Below are 13,105 nucleotides of genomic sequence, written 5' to 3' on the forward strand. Positions count from 1 at the left end.
ACTTTGGAAAACAAGTCTGGTAGTTCCTCAAAAGGTAAGCCATATAATCCAGCAGGTCTCTCTTATATACCCAGGAGTTCACACAAAAACTTGTACATGAATGTTTACAGAAGCATTATTCAGAGTGGAAAAAAACCAGATGTCACATCAATGGACAGATGGATAAAATGTGATATACATGAATACATACAGAACATTATTTGTCAATAATAATAAATTAAGTGCAATTGATCCTTGGAAAACATGGGGGCTAATCCACATGTTACTTATCATTGGCCCTTGGCATCCATGGATTCAGCCAACACTGACTGTATAGTACTGTAGTACTTACAACTGAAAAAGTGCTAACTTGGATTGTTCAAGGATCAGCTGTACTGATAAATGCCAAACATGAATGAATCTTAAAAACCTGCAAGTGAAAGGAGCAGTCACAAAAGGTCACATATTACATAATCACACCTATATGAAATGCCTAGAATAGGCAGATCTATAGAGACAGAAAACAGATTCGTGGTGGCCTAGGCTGGCGAGGGTGGAGTAAAGTGGGGAGGGACTGCTAAATGTTTAAGGGTTATCTTCTGGAGATGATGACAGTGTTCTAAGGTAGATTGTGGTGGGAATTCCCTAGTGGTCCAGTGGTTAGATTTGGCTTTTTCATTGCTGTGGCCGGGTTCAGTTCCTGCTTGAGGAACTAAGATATCACAAGTCATGTGGTGCATTCAAAAGCAAAAGAGAAAAAAACTGGTGATGGTTGCACAATTCCAGGAGTATACTAAAAACTACTGAATTACACACTTTGAATTGTACATGAATTATATCTTAAGGCAGTAAAAAATATTTTTTATTGCCTCTGCACAGTAATAGGAGTTTTTCAAACTTTGTTATACCTGACATGTTTAGGTTGAATCTCTACTACTAATTTTCTACTTGGTTCATTTATAACGCTGTCATGTTTATGTTGTTGTTGATATACAACTTAGAAATAGAAAGCTTGCTTTTACCCTGTGCTCTTTTTTCACCACCTCACCCCAAGAGTTTCTGAGTTTAGTATACTACAGAAGTAAAAATAATCTTGTTCTGACTTGCAACATGAATGTTAGTAAGAACATCTCACAGTAAAAATCTCACCCTTCTGAAACTTAGCCATGAATAAAAGGTTGGGGGCGCTGGTGACAGAACAAAATTCATCCACTGAAGCTCCTTCCCTTAGATCGTTGGAAAACCATCAGGCTCCTTCCCAGCCTGTTTGCTCTTATTTTCAGTTCAGTTCAGTCGCTCAGTCATGTCCGACTCTTTGCGACCCCATGAACCGCAGCACGCCAGGCCTCCCTGTCCATCACCAACTCCTGGAGTCCATCCAAACCCATGTCCATTGTGTCGGTGATGCCATCCAACCATCTCATCCTCTGTCGTCCCCTTCTTCTCCTGCCCTCAATCTTTCCCAGTGTCAGGGTCTTTTCCAATGAGTCAGCTCTTCACATCAGGTGGCCAAAGTATTGGAGTTTCAGCTTCAACATCAGTCCTTCTAATGAACACCCAGGACTGATCTCCTTAGGATGAACTGGTTGGATCTCTCAAGAGGAACTCTCAAGAGTCTTCTCCAACACTACAGTTCAAAAGCATCAATTCTTTGGCACTTAGCTTTCTTTATAGTCCAGCTCTCACATCCATACATGACCACTGGAAAAACCATAGCCTTGACTAGATGGACCTTTGTTGGCAAAGTAATGTCTCTGCTTTTTAATATGCTGTCTAGGTTGATCATAACTTTCCTTCCAAGGAGTAGATGTCTCTTAATTTCATTGCTGCAATCACCATCTGCAGTGATTTTGCAGCCCAGAAAAATAAAGTCAGCCACTGTTTCCACTGTTTCCCCATCTGTCTGCCATGAAGTGATGAGACTGGATGCCATGATCTTAGTTTTCTGATTGTTGAGCTTTAAGCCAGGTTTTTCTCTCTCCTCTTTGACTTTCATCAAGAGGCTCTTTAGTTCTTCCTCACTTTCTGCCATAAGGGTGGTGTCATCTGCATATCTGAGGTTATTGATATTTCTCCAAGCAATCTTGATTTCAGCTTGTGCTTCCTCCAGCCCAGCGTTTCTCATGATGTACTCTGCATGTACGTTAAATAAGCAGGGTGACAGTATAGAGCCTTGATGTACTCATTTTCCTATTTGGAACCAGTCTGTTTTTCCATGTTCAGTTCTAACTTGCTTCCTGACCTGCATACAGGTTTCTCAAGAGGCAGGTCAGGTGGTCTGGTATGCCCATCTCTTGAAGAATTTTCCACAGTTTATTGTGATCCACACAATTAAAGGCTTTGGCATAGTCAATAAAGCAGAAATAGATGTTTTTCTGAAACTCTTGCTTTTTCGATGATCCAGTGGATGTCAACAATTTGATCTCTGTTTCCTCTGCCTTTTCTAAAACCAGCTTGAACATCTGGAAGTTCATGGTTCACGTATTGCTGAAGCCTGGTTTGGAGAATTTTCAGCATTACTTTACTAACGTGTGAGATGAGTGCAACTGTGTGGTAGTTTGAGCATTCTTTGGCATTGCCTTTCTTTGGGATTGGAATGAAAACTGACCTTTTCCAGTCCTGTGGCCACTGGTGAGTTTTCCAGATTTGCTGGCATATTGAGTGCAGCACTTTCACAGCGTCATCTTTCAGGATTTGAAATAGCTCAGCTGGAATTCCATCACTTCCACTAGCTTTGTTTGTAGTGATGCTTCCTAAGGCCCACTTGACTTCACAGTCCAAGATGTCTGACTCTAGGTGAGTGATCACACCATTGTGATTATCTGGGTTGTGAAGATCTTTTTTGTACAGTTCTTCTATGTATTTTTGCAACCTCTTCTTAATATCTTCTGCTTCTGTTAGGTCCCTACCATTTCTGTTCTTTATTGAGCCCATCTTTGCATGAAATATTGCTTTGGTATCTCTGATTTTTCTTGAAGAGATCTCTAGTCTTTCCCATTCTATTGTTTTCCTCTATTTCTTTGCTCTTATTTTACATAGTGTTAAAATCAAATCACCAGTTTTCAAACCCAGCAGATTAGACATATTAAGTTAGAATGAGTGTAAAGCATGTACTATAGATTGACTTGCACTCTCCCCATTCATACATTGACACGCTGACAATGTGATTGACACCCACAATGTGATATTTAGAAGTGGGGCTTGCTTGCTAAGTCATTTCAGTCATGTCCGACTCTTTGCAATCCCATGGACTGTAGCCCGCCAGGCTTCTCTGTCTATAGGATTCTCCAGGCAGCAACACTGGAGTGGGTTGCCATTTCCTTCTCCAGGAAATGGGGCCTTGGGAGGTAATTAGGTTCAGGTGAAATCCTGAGGGTGGGGCTCTCACAGTGGGATTAGTGCCCCACCAGAAGAGACAGTTGCTTCCCTCTCCCTCATGAAAGGACACAGTGGGAAGGTGTCTACACGTCTGGAAGAGAGCACTCAGCAGAAACACATGAAACTGGTGTCTTTGTCTTGGAAATCTCAAGAAGTGTGAGGAAATAAATTTCTGTGTAAGACACCCAGTCCAATATATGGTATTTGATTATGGCAGCCAAACTAACTTAAGACATGGAAAAAAGATGGTTCTTAGCCAAAGAGTGAAGGAGGAGACAAGGAAACTGTGGTGGGGAGGGCCACAAGCACAGCCTTGACTACCTGAATCCTGTTCGGTCTAAGGAGAATATAGATCATCAACTGAATAGGCCCTGAGTCTTCCTAGGTCACAACATAGTATAATAAATGAATTTCGTAATCACCCTGATTCATCAAGAAAGGGTTGGATTGTTTTCTGTTTAAGGTAGTAAAAAGTTTTAAAATTTGTATTAGAAAACTTTCCATCCTAAATAATTCCACCTTGATCTAAGTTTTCTGCTCTCCAGAATGATTCATTCTTCATAATTTCAGCTGCCTTTTTGAACTGTTACTAGTTCTTATTTTTCAAAGCAAAGAAAGTGAAGGTAACTTTCTACTTTCATTGGTGTAAAATTATATTTGAGACAGTATATACAACTTCCGTCTTCTTTAAACCCTGTTTTCCAGGAACTCGAATCATTTATGATCGAAAGTTTTTGTTGGATCGTCGCAACTCTCCCATGGCTCAGACCCCGCCCTGCCATCTGCCCAATATCCCAGGAGTCACCAGCCCTGGCACCTTAATTGAAGACTCCAAAGTAGAAGTAAACAATTTGAACAACTTGAACAATCATGACAGGAAGCATGCAGTTGGTAAGAGATGCTGGTGTTAGGGACCAAGAGATAGCCCTGTGATTCAAGTAGTCTGAAGAAATGTTGATGCTTTAGTTATAACTGATGTTCAGTTATACATCTCTGAGGTTCCCCCCCTGCCCTCACCAAGACTTATTGAGATGTTCTGGAAACTCGAGTTCTAAACCATAGCCAAATCTAGTCTAGGAGAGGGGTGGGAGTGAGGAAGAATCCAAAATCAGGGAATGGTAAATCCCAAAGATGACTTCTTGAATCTGGACTTTGTTGGACTAGGGATAACACACACAAAGCAGAATTTAATAACTCCCATTTCCATCACCCTCGGGAAATAGACCTTAATTCTTATAAAGAGAATGTCTTTTTTATGGTGTAGGGAAAAGCAGTATTGTTTTTCACCCTATTTTCAGGATAGCCTATTTCAGTAAACACACCCCCCTCCCACGCCCCGCACACTCACACACATGTTTACCATTAATAATAAGTCCTATCCATGTCTGTGGAAATGGCCAGCTCCTGAAGTACACCTTGGGTTGCACTCCATGACCCCTGTACATGAGCCAACTTTCTACTTTCTCAAATTCCAAAGGAGTTTTTGATGGACCGTGTGTCATTCTGAGCAGGGCTAAAAGTTCAGAGCTTCCAGAAGAGTGTGCTGACTCGATAAATGGCCAAGAGTTCTCTAGAAGCTCCTGTTTGGTCAACCTCGGACAAAGGAGAGTGAAACTTGGAAAGTTTTCACTTGTATTCTTTCCCATAATTGTTCCTGCCTGTGGGTGATATTGACTGCCACTCTTTTGTTGGCCTCCCCCACCCCCAGATTAAAAAGACCAGCCAAGGCAGAGAATAGTTGTTTCGAGGCTACAGGAAATGGGACAGTTTGAATTCTTTTTTGACTCTTGTGCAGAGGGAATGTTGGTTAAAATTGTTTTGCTTTTCCTTTTTGTGCCCAACTTTTCCTTTTCTTCTTTCTAACCAGGGGATGATGCTCAGTTTGAGATGGACATCTGATTGTCCTTCGAGGATCAGAAGAAAAGCAGCAACACTGATATATGTGTGTCCCTGATTTGGCTGATAGGATCATCGATGCAAAGACAGAAGAGGCAGTACCAGCAATCCCCGTTGCTGTCTCCTCCCTCTCCTCCTCCCCCTTGTGCCAAAGGATGCAAAGATGAGCTGCATCTGACCATTTCTTCTCCCTGTTTCCTGTTCCCCTTCCCAGTTAGACAGTTAGATTGAAGACTCTTGACATATTTCTGTAGAACTAAGCAGCCCATAGAGGAAAACAGTTAAACTCTGGTCCCCCCCACCCATTTTTTTTTTTAATCCCAAATCCATATCAACCTACTAATAACTCATTGGCTGGGAAGTCTGGGGAAGTGATACAGAGGTTTGATGGGTTTGGCATCATTCCTGTTCTTACTGTCTCTCCTCACTGTCCTGCCCAGGTTTCAGTCTTGCAAGAGCCTAGGTGTGGGGGTCTTGAAAACCATTGGAGGGAAATGGTAAACAGGAAGAGAGCTGCTTTCCCTTTTACCTTGTGGTGTTTGTCCCTGGGGATAGTACACACTTGGTACAACTCGAGTAGCATTACCCTGGGGCACTGTTTTGAGGTCCACTTCCCCTGCTTCCTCTGGGAGGAACGTACTCTGTCTTTAGTGTGATAGTTCATCTTCCCATTCCTTTACTTCACACAGTTGTGCAGACATTTTTTAATTCTGCGTCAGAAGGGAGTGCCCTGTCACCAGTTGTTCTCTGCTCCCCTTCTCCCATCCCTCCCTGCTTACATCTTGTTGCCTGTGGTCCTTTTGTTCCCTGAGCTATCCAGGTGATTTCTCCTGCTCCCGAGCAGATCCCTTCCCCGGGACAGAAGCACTTTGGATAAGGCCTGACAGTACACTCTGCGGGATGATGCCCGAGAACGACCTCGGCAGACGCTGAACCGTTTGAGTACCCTACCCAGGCTCAGTCGTCATTGCTTCTCAGTCCAGTGAGCATTGCGATATTTATTGTCTCCGATCTTTGAATTTAAAGTTGACTTTGAGAGTGCTCTTAGCAAAGAACTACTCTTTTTTCCTTTGTGGACCTGCTTTCTTTGGCTGCTGAGATAGATAAGCATGGGCTTAAAAATATGTGTTCCTTCCGTTTTCTTACCTTTCCCATGGTACTCTGAATTCCCCTGTCTTTCCCTTCCTCCTTCCTTTTTCTCTGCCAGGCCATTTTTCAAATGTACATCCAGGATACCTCACCTGTTGGTATCTGATAAGATCTGTCACTCCTCTTATCTGAGGAGTGACCTTTTATTTTTAAGATGAGTACAGACCTATTTTTAGATAAGTTTTCAGTACAATTTTGAACAGCAACTTTTTAATTGTACATCTTCCGGTGTTAGGAAGGTGAGAACTGTTCCTTGGCGAGTCTGCTGCTCCATGTCACTAGCCCTTGCCTCCCCCGGTCCCGTGTGAGCTTGTTCCTCTTGCTCTAGCGTTGGCTGTGCTCCTCTGGAGTTTGTAGTGGATGGACTGTGAGACTGGGCCATTCTGCCTTCCCTGGGTTGTCCATGGTCGCCTCATTCTCTCCCTTTACCCTCTGCTGCTTCGTTCCCCACCCCATGGTCCTGACTGTTGACTGGCATGGGAGTCCTGGGAGAGTGACTCCCCTCACGAAAGACAAGTAAAATAGCCACTGGTGTCCTGGGAATTTCTGATTGGATTTGGTGCTCCGAACCCTCTTTTTAAGAGATCAGATCCCAGGGTGAGAGTACCAGGCCAATTCACTAAGACGGAAAGCTGTTTTTCTTTTGAACTCTTGAAAAGACCCTGTTTGTGCAAACATTTTAGAAGAGAGGGAGGATGTCTGAGGAACTTTGTTCTGTTTTCTGCTACAAAATGTGAATAGTTCAAAGAGTGAAACCTTTTGTGATGGTTGATGTCTCAGGAATAAGCTGGATCTCCATGGTTTTGGAGATGCTTTCAGTCTCAAGAATTGATGATCAGAAAAAGATTTCTTACGTGCTTTTTTAATGTATCTCTGTTCTGATTTTTATTAAACTCCAAATTTCACTTTACTTACTCTTGAAGAACTTAAGGTGTGTTGGTAATTTCCATGACAAGCTTGCACAGGACTTCATTGTCCCCTGGGAGCTTGATTCTTTGGGAATGAAGCTTGCTTTCTCCACATCCTCTGGAACGTGACTCCACTACAGTGCGTAGTCAGTCTGTCAGTGAGCAGAGTGCGTGCCCTGCTGGGTCTTTACTGCTGCATGTGAAAACTTGGCTCCCTCATTGAAGAATGGGTAATTAAAACACCAGCTTGAGTAGTCTCACGACACCACGATCCCCTTTTCGCTATCTTGAGGAGTCCGCACGTGGCCTCCTAGTCAGAGGCTGTGTCTCCAGTATGTCTTGGGAGCATCAGCTGCATAACATAGCAGCTGCCCATCCTGTACCCGTCTCTGTAAGGATCTCCACAGTGCTTGGCGCAGCTCTTTCCTGGAGGCCACTAGATTTACCTTGGCCTCCATAAATCGGCGTTTTAAAGATAATCTCACAAGGTAATAGATAAACTTTCAACAGATGAAACCTTTGTGCCATGCCTCATAGACTCATTTTTCAGGGCAAGTCAGAATCCAGTAGGTGGTTTACTCCTGGGTGCGTTTGTATGCTCAATAGCTCAGTTATGTCTGACTCTTTGTGACCCCACCAGACTCCGCTATCCATGGGATTTCCTAGGCAAGAGTATTGGAGTGGGTTGCCGTTTCCCACTCCAGGGGATCTTCCCGACCCAGGGATTGAACCCACATCACTTGCGTCTCCTGCATTAGCAGGTGAATTCTTTACTACTGAGCCACCTGGGAAGCCTCCTGAGTATTTGGAAGGAATCATTTAAGAGTTGAAGCCCTAAATGAATAATCTATCTGGGCCTTTTCCTGGAGAGGGAACACCCTTAGGGTATCATTTAAGTGAGATGGTTCTTAAAATCTTACTAATTATTTTTACTTTTCTCCTTAGGAGAAAACCATGTTTCTGTACTTCTGGGGACAATCCATCTTAATGAGAAATGACCTCCTCCCTCCAAATTCCAGCAGGAGATGTGCATTGTCATGGTTCTACCTCCTTCATAGTGTGGTGACTTGAGTTCACCACTCTCTCGTATCCTGTGTAAATAGCCACTGTGTTCTCTAAAGCACAGTGTAGAGAAGCCAGCTTCTACCTATTAAGCTTCCAAGCCAAGAGTTTTATCCTTTATCTTTGTTATCTATTGCTATTTAACAGGTTATCCCCAAACTTAAAATCTCTTTTAGAGCAGACATTATCTGTCAGTTTCTGTGGTTAGGACCTGGAAAGCAGCTTAGCATGGTGATATTGGCACCATAGGAAGTTGCAGTCAAGACTTCAACAGGGTCTACAGTCACTTGGGCCTTGAGAATCCACTTCCAGGCTCTCTTTGTGAGCAAGATGCCTCAGTTTCTCCCTGTGTGGGTCTCTTTAAGGCAGCACGAGTGTCCTCACAGCATGGCAGTTGTCTTCCCCTGAGCACACAATCCCAGAGTGGGCAAGGAGGAATCTGCAGTGCCTTTTATGTTAGTCTTTGAATTCAAATCATTATACCTTCCTATCCTGTTCCTTAGAAGCAAGCCACTAAGCCCAGCTACACTCAGGGGAACTGGGGTTACACCCCACCTAGGGAATGGAGCAGTGTCAGAGAATTTGTGGATATACCTTAACACGACCCCTCCCCCAACAGAGGGTGAAACTCGGTCAGCAAGAAGGGCTAGGTTTAAACTAGATGCTATACTGATGGTGGTGTTGCTGAGAATAGTTCTCTAAGATGTACATCAACAAACAGATGAAAAATGGACTGTCCATAACCACCTGCCAGTTTTCAGAGGGTTGGCAAGAAATGGCAATTTATAGGGTCATATTTGTACATTTTCCTGTTGTATACTACCAGTGGCCCAAGGATGCTTAAGTCCTTGACTTGAACCTCTAAAAGACAATACTGCTTGCTCATTTTCTCCTTTAGCCAGGAATTGGCAAAGGGCATTGGATCCTTCTCGTTGAGCCACTCAGATGGATCAGTCGGGGTTGTCAAACAAAGGCAGCAAACGTGAATTAGAAGGTGGGTTACTGGGCTGAAGAATAGCTAACCATTCAGATTCAGAGTAACGTAGCTGATAGTATCCAGAAGCCAGGTCCCCACCAGCTGATGCTTGGCACCTGCTCTCTCAAACCACGCTGACTAAAGCAGACTGGGGTCAGGTCTCCCACCCAAAAAGCCACCTCAGTAAATGGGGGGACATCTGGGAATAAGAGATAGCTGTCTGTGCTTGATCTTTACATCCAGTAAAAGTTAACTCTGCACACTTGCCTCACCCTGGGCTTCCTGATGGAAACAGGTTCTTAGAACTAATCGTGTCTTCACCCTTGAGAGAAGCTTCGATGAAGCTTGTCAGTATAGCACATTTTTAGTGAATGTCCTGTGTCCCTGGCACCGATGCCAAGTTTTTGGGGATTTCAGACATCTTAAGGATGCAAATTCTTTAGATTTACGCTCTGACATTTCCCAGCATTTTCTTATCTATAGCCCTGCTTGCTTTAGAGTATACTTGAATAAAAAGCAATGCTGCTAAGGCAGCTATTTAAAAAAAAGAAGAAAAGGTACTTCTAGAATAAGGAACTTGTCTTTAAAGCACCTTCAAACGAAATTTTTTTACTTCTGATTTTAAGGTGGAGTCAAAATAGATGGTCTTTATTTTTGCTGTCTGGGTTACCAGCTCTTTGCATCTCTCAGACCTCAACTTCCCAGTTCAGACATTTCCTGCTAGATATGTGGGCTTTACCCCAGAGGCTGTTGCTTAGCCAGTGCCTGCTTTGCATCAAGGCACCTGGTGTAAGGTGCTCATTGAATTGGGAGCAATATTCCAGAAACAATCCTTTTCTGTTACCTTGGAGACTTGATGGGGTGTCAGTATCCTGGCTGTTTGAAGCCAGGGCCCTCAGCCCCTTACATTCCCCTGCAGACAGGAGACCCAGTCCTTGTCTTTCTGGGTCAGAACTTACTCTTCTTAGCATGTCTCTGGACTATATGCACATGGGCAGCTATTTATTAATCTGCGAAACCCAATCTCTTACCTATACATGGCATCTAGGAGGGGTTAGTGTCTGTTTTAAAGAAGCAGTGTTTACTTGGGAGGGCAGTTTCTGTCTGGACTTCACAGGGGGCATAGTTACAATACAGTGGCACCCCTACCATCACCAACTTCTTTACCTCCCAGCTTTAAATAAAAGATGACATCAGATCTTGAGGCACCTGGGTCACAATTATTTAGAATGCTTACACCCCGGGCACATTTCTTGTTTTAGTTATGTGTTCCCTGTTGAGAATTGGAGTTTCCCTGAGCCTAGCTCATGACATTTCTGATTGCAGTCTAAGGAATGATACAGTCAGTACATGTCACCTTTTCCACCCTGTGGAATTGACATTTCTTTCTCTGGATGGGCCTGGAAGTTGATACCTTTTGGCAAAGCTTAGATTTAGGAGAAGTCTTTCAAGTCCCTTTTCAGATGATGTGTGGTCTCTCTGCTTCTGCAGCCTGCAGCCCTGGCAGACCATACTGCCTGGATCCTGAATGGAAAATAGTACTGAGATGAAACACATTCTTGGGGTATTTAAACTTTCACTCTGCCACCTTTCAACGAGTGGGAGGCTGGCAGGGAGATGCTGCAATGCTTGAAATTTGGCCACATTGAAATTTCCAAAGGGAGCTCTTGCTGGTGCTTAAAACCAAAATTTCTGGACATCTGAGATTGCGTGAATCTAGCGGAGTTTCTCTTCTTGCCCGCAGTGTACCCTCTTCCTCTCCCATCTTAATCTTTAAAAAAAAAAACCAAGCCCAGGCCAAGGGTCATTTTTACTTGAAACCAGGAGAGACGGGGAGGAACAGTAGCGCTGAGGGGTGAGCTGTGTGGTGAGGCGTCCTGCTCCTGGTGTCTGCCTCAGTCCCTGAAGACTGCGAGCCAGTGCCTTTCCTTCACCTGGAGACGGAACCCATCTCTTCTCACCTGGGTGAGGAGACCCTCTGCTGCCCAGGGGTAAACCTTAAAGAGGGTGTCTTAGAGAGCCCAGAGGACACCCACATGTTCGGGTGTCCATTTTAAGCATCTTTGAAATACTTTCTATATTAAAGTGAAATGCCCTTCCCTGTCTTTGTGCACCAGTGGCCCAGCTCCATCCATTCTGAGTGGAAGAGTGGAGACTGCCAGTGCTTTCCTTGGTCTTCCCTTCGTCCCCCTCGATGTGGGTGTCCCTCCCCCGCCCATCTCGCTGTCGTGGATGGCGAGCAGAGGGCGCCGTGTGGTCCCGAGGCAGCCCTGTGTGACTCCACGGTCAGGTGTTTCTGACTTTCCCAACTGTCCTTACAAACCAGCAAGTGTTTGGAAATTACGGAAAAAAATTAAATTTTCACCAACGGTTGCTGTTACAGTTGAATCAATAAAGATCTTGAGTATCAACTTGGTGTTTCGTTTGTTTTTTAAATTTCAGGTGAAATCCTGTTGACACATTTTGGGCATCTTGGCTGATAAGGAAGATAGGCAAAGGCAGTTGGCCACTTCATGTGTCAGTTCTCATCATTTACAGAGCACTTCCTTTGTCCGTCTGGCCCTGTATGTGCCAGGAGGTGATGTGTCCCTTCCCCAAGGAGCTTGGAAGTGAACACGTACATGCTGGGGCCAGAGGTACCTGAGAAGGCCCTTCACCGGGCCTGCAGGGAGCCCAGGCCACAGCTTTCCTGGTGAAGGCTGCCTCTGCCCCTCAGGAACACTTGTTAGAAATCCATCGTAGCTGAAGTCTTAAACTAAACTACACTGTGCTGGGTAAGCATCACATTCCTTGCTATTATTAATCCAGGGAGGCCCACATGTTAATACTGGGAGCAAGAATCCTGTCCTTTCATGTCTCAGATGTCAACAGGAGCAGGGAAGTTGAGGGCTCAGGCTTTGGAGTGAGGTAGGCTTGCAGTCCTGCCCTGCTACTTAATAGCAGCCAAACTCTCGAAGCTTTGGTTTCCTTCTCTAAAATAGGGTTAAGATAAGTAGGTCTTACCGAGGTGGTTGTGGAGCTCAGGTGTAACTATGGAAAGCAGTTAACCCAGTGGCCGGTAGGTCTAAAGCTCAGTAACAGCTCAGCTGGTGTGACAAGCAGAGGTGGGTCTGTATTCCCCAGGATGTGCAAGTTTGGGGTGGAGCATGTTCGTGCAGCCCCTAGGACTAAGTAATCTTCATGGGAAGTTGGGGCAAATAATTTGGAAAGTGCTTTCATACAGCCTTTACTTCGCCCCAGAGGCAAACAGGATATCAACTTAAAAAGGCAGCTTAGGCTGCAGGGATAAGGCTTTACTGCTAGTAAAGGAGAGGCTGGACAGAATGGAGACTAACCCGACTGCTGCTGTGAGTCACAACTGCTCCCCAGTTTCTGCTTTTATCTTTTCTCCACTCTTTCCTGGGCCAGGCCCCCCACTTCCCAGGCCAAGGAATAATGCATCCAATTTCCGCCAATTGGCTACTGACTTGGCACTGCTACAGGAACAGTAGGAGGAGACCTCTGCTTAGAAACCAAGTTAAAATACATCTGACTGGCCTCTGAAAGCCCCTTCCTGACCCTCAGCGTAGGGCAGGATTTGGTGCCCAAAGGCAGCATTTCCCCAGACTCAAAGCTTGCACCAGCGTGCAGAGTCCAGAAGACAGCCCTGCTGCCAGGCTGGGCCCCAAACACCTCTGACCAGGCAGCAGATCGCCATGCTGACGCACAGCTTTCATCAGAGGTCAGCAAAGTGTCCTTTCACGCCCTTGTGCCTGCA

General features: G+C 44.6%; 1 protein-coding gene across 1 annotated transcript in view; it reads left to right on the forward strand.

Moving 5' to 3' along the window:
• The window catches only part of EIF4EBP2 (eukaryotic translation initiation factor 4E binding protein 2), a 31,905-nt gene extending 20,146 nt beyond the window's left edge, over positions 1-11,759 (forward strand). The window contains exons 2-3 of the mRNA XM_061161717.1: positions 4,063-4,248; positions 5,225-11,759. Coding sequence (XP_061017700.1) covers positions 4,063-4,248; positions 5,225-5,256 — 218 coding nt within the window. The 3' untranslated portion in view covers positions 5,257-11,759. The remainder of the gene's footprint in view (positions 1-4,062; positions 4,249-5,224) is intronic.
• Positions 11,760-13,105: the final 1,346 nt, after the last annotated feature.

This window comes from Dama dama, chromosome 15 (assembly GCF_033118175.1).
Source record: "Dama dama isolate Ldn47 chromosome 15, ASM3311817v1, whole genome shotgun sequence".
In the NCBI taxonomy this organism is placed as follows: Eukaryota; Metazoa; Chordata; class Mammalia; order Artiodactyla; family Cervidae; genus Dama; species Dama dama.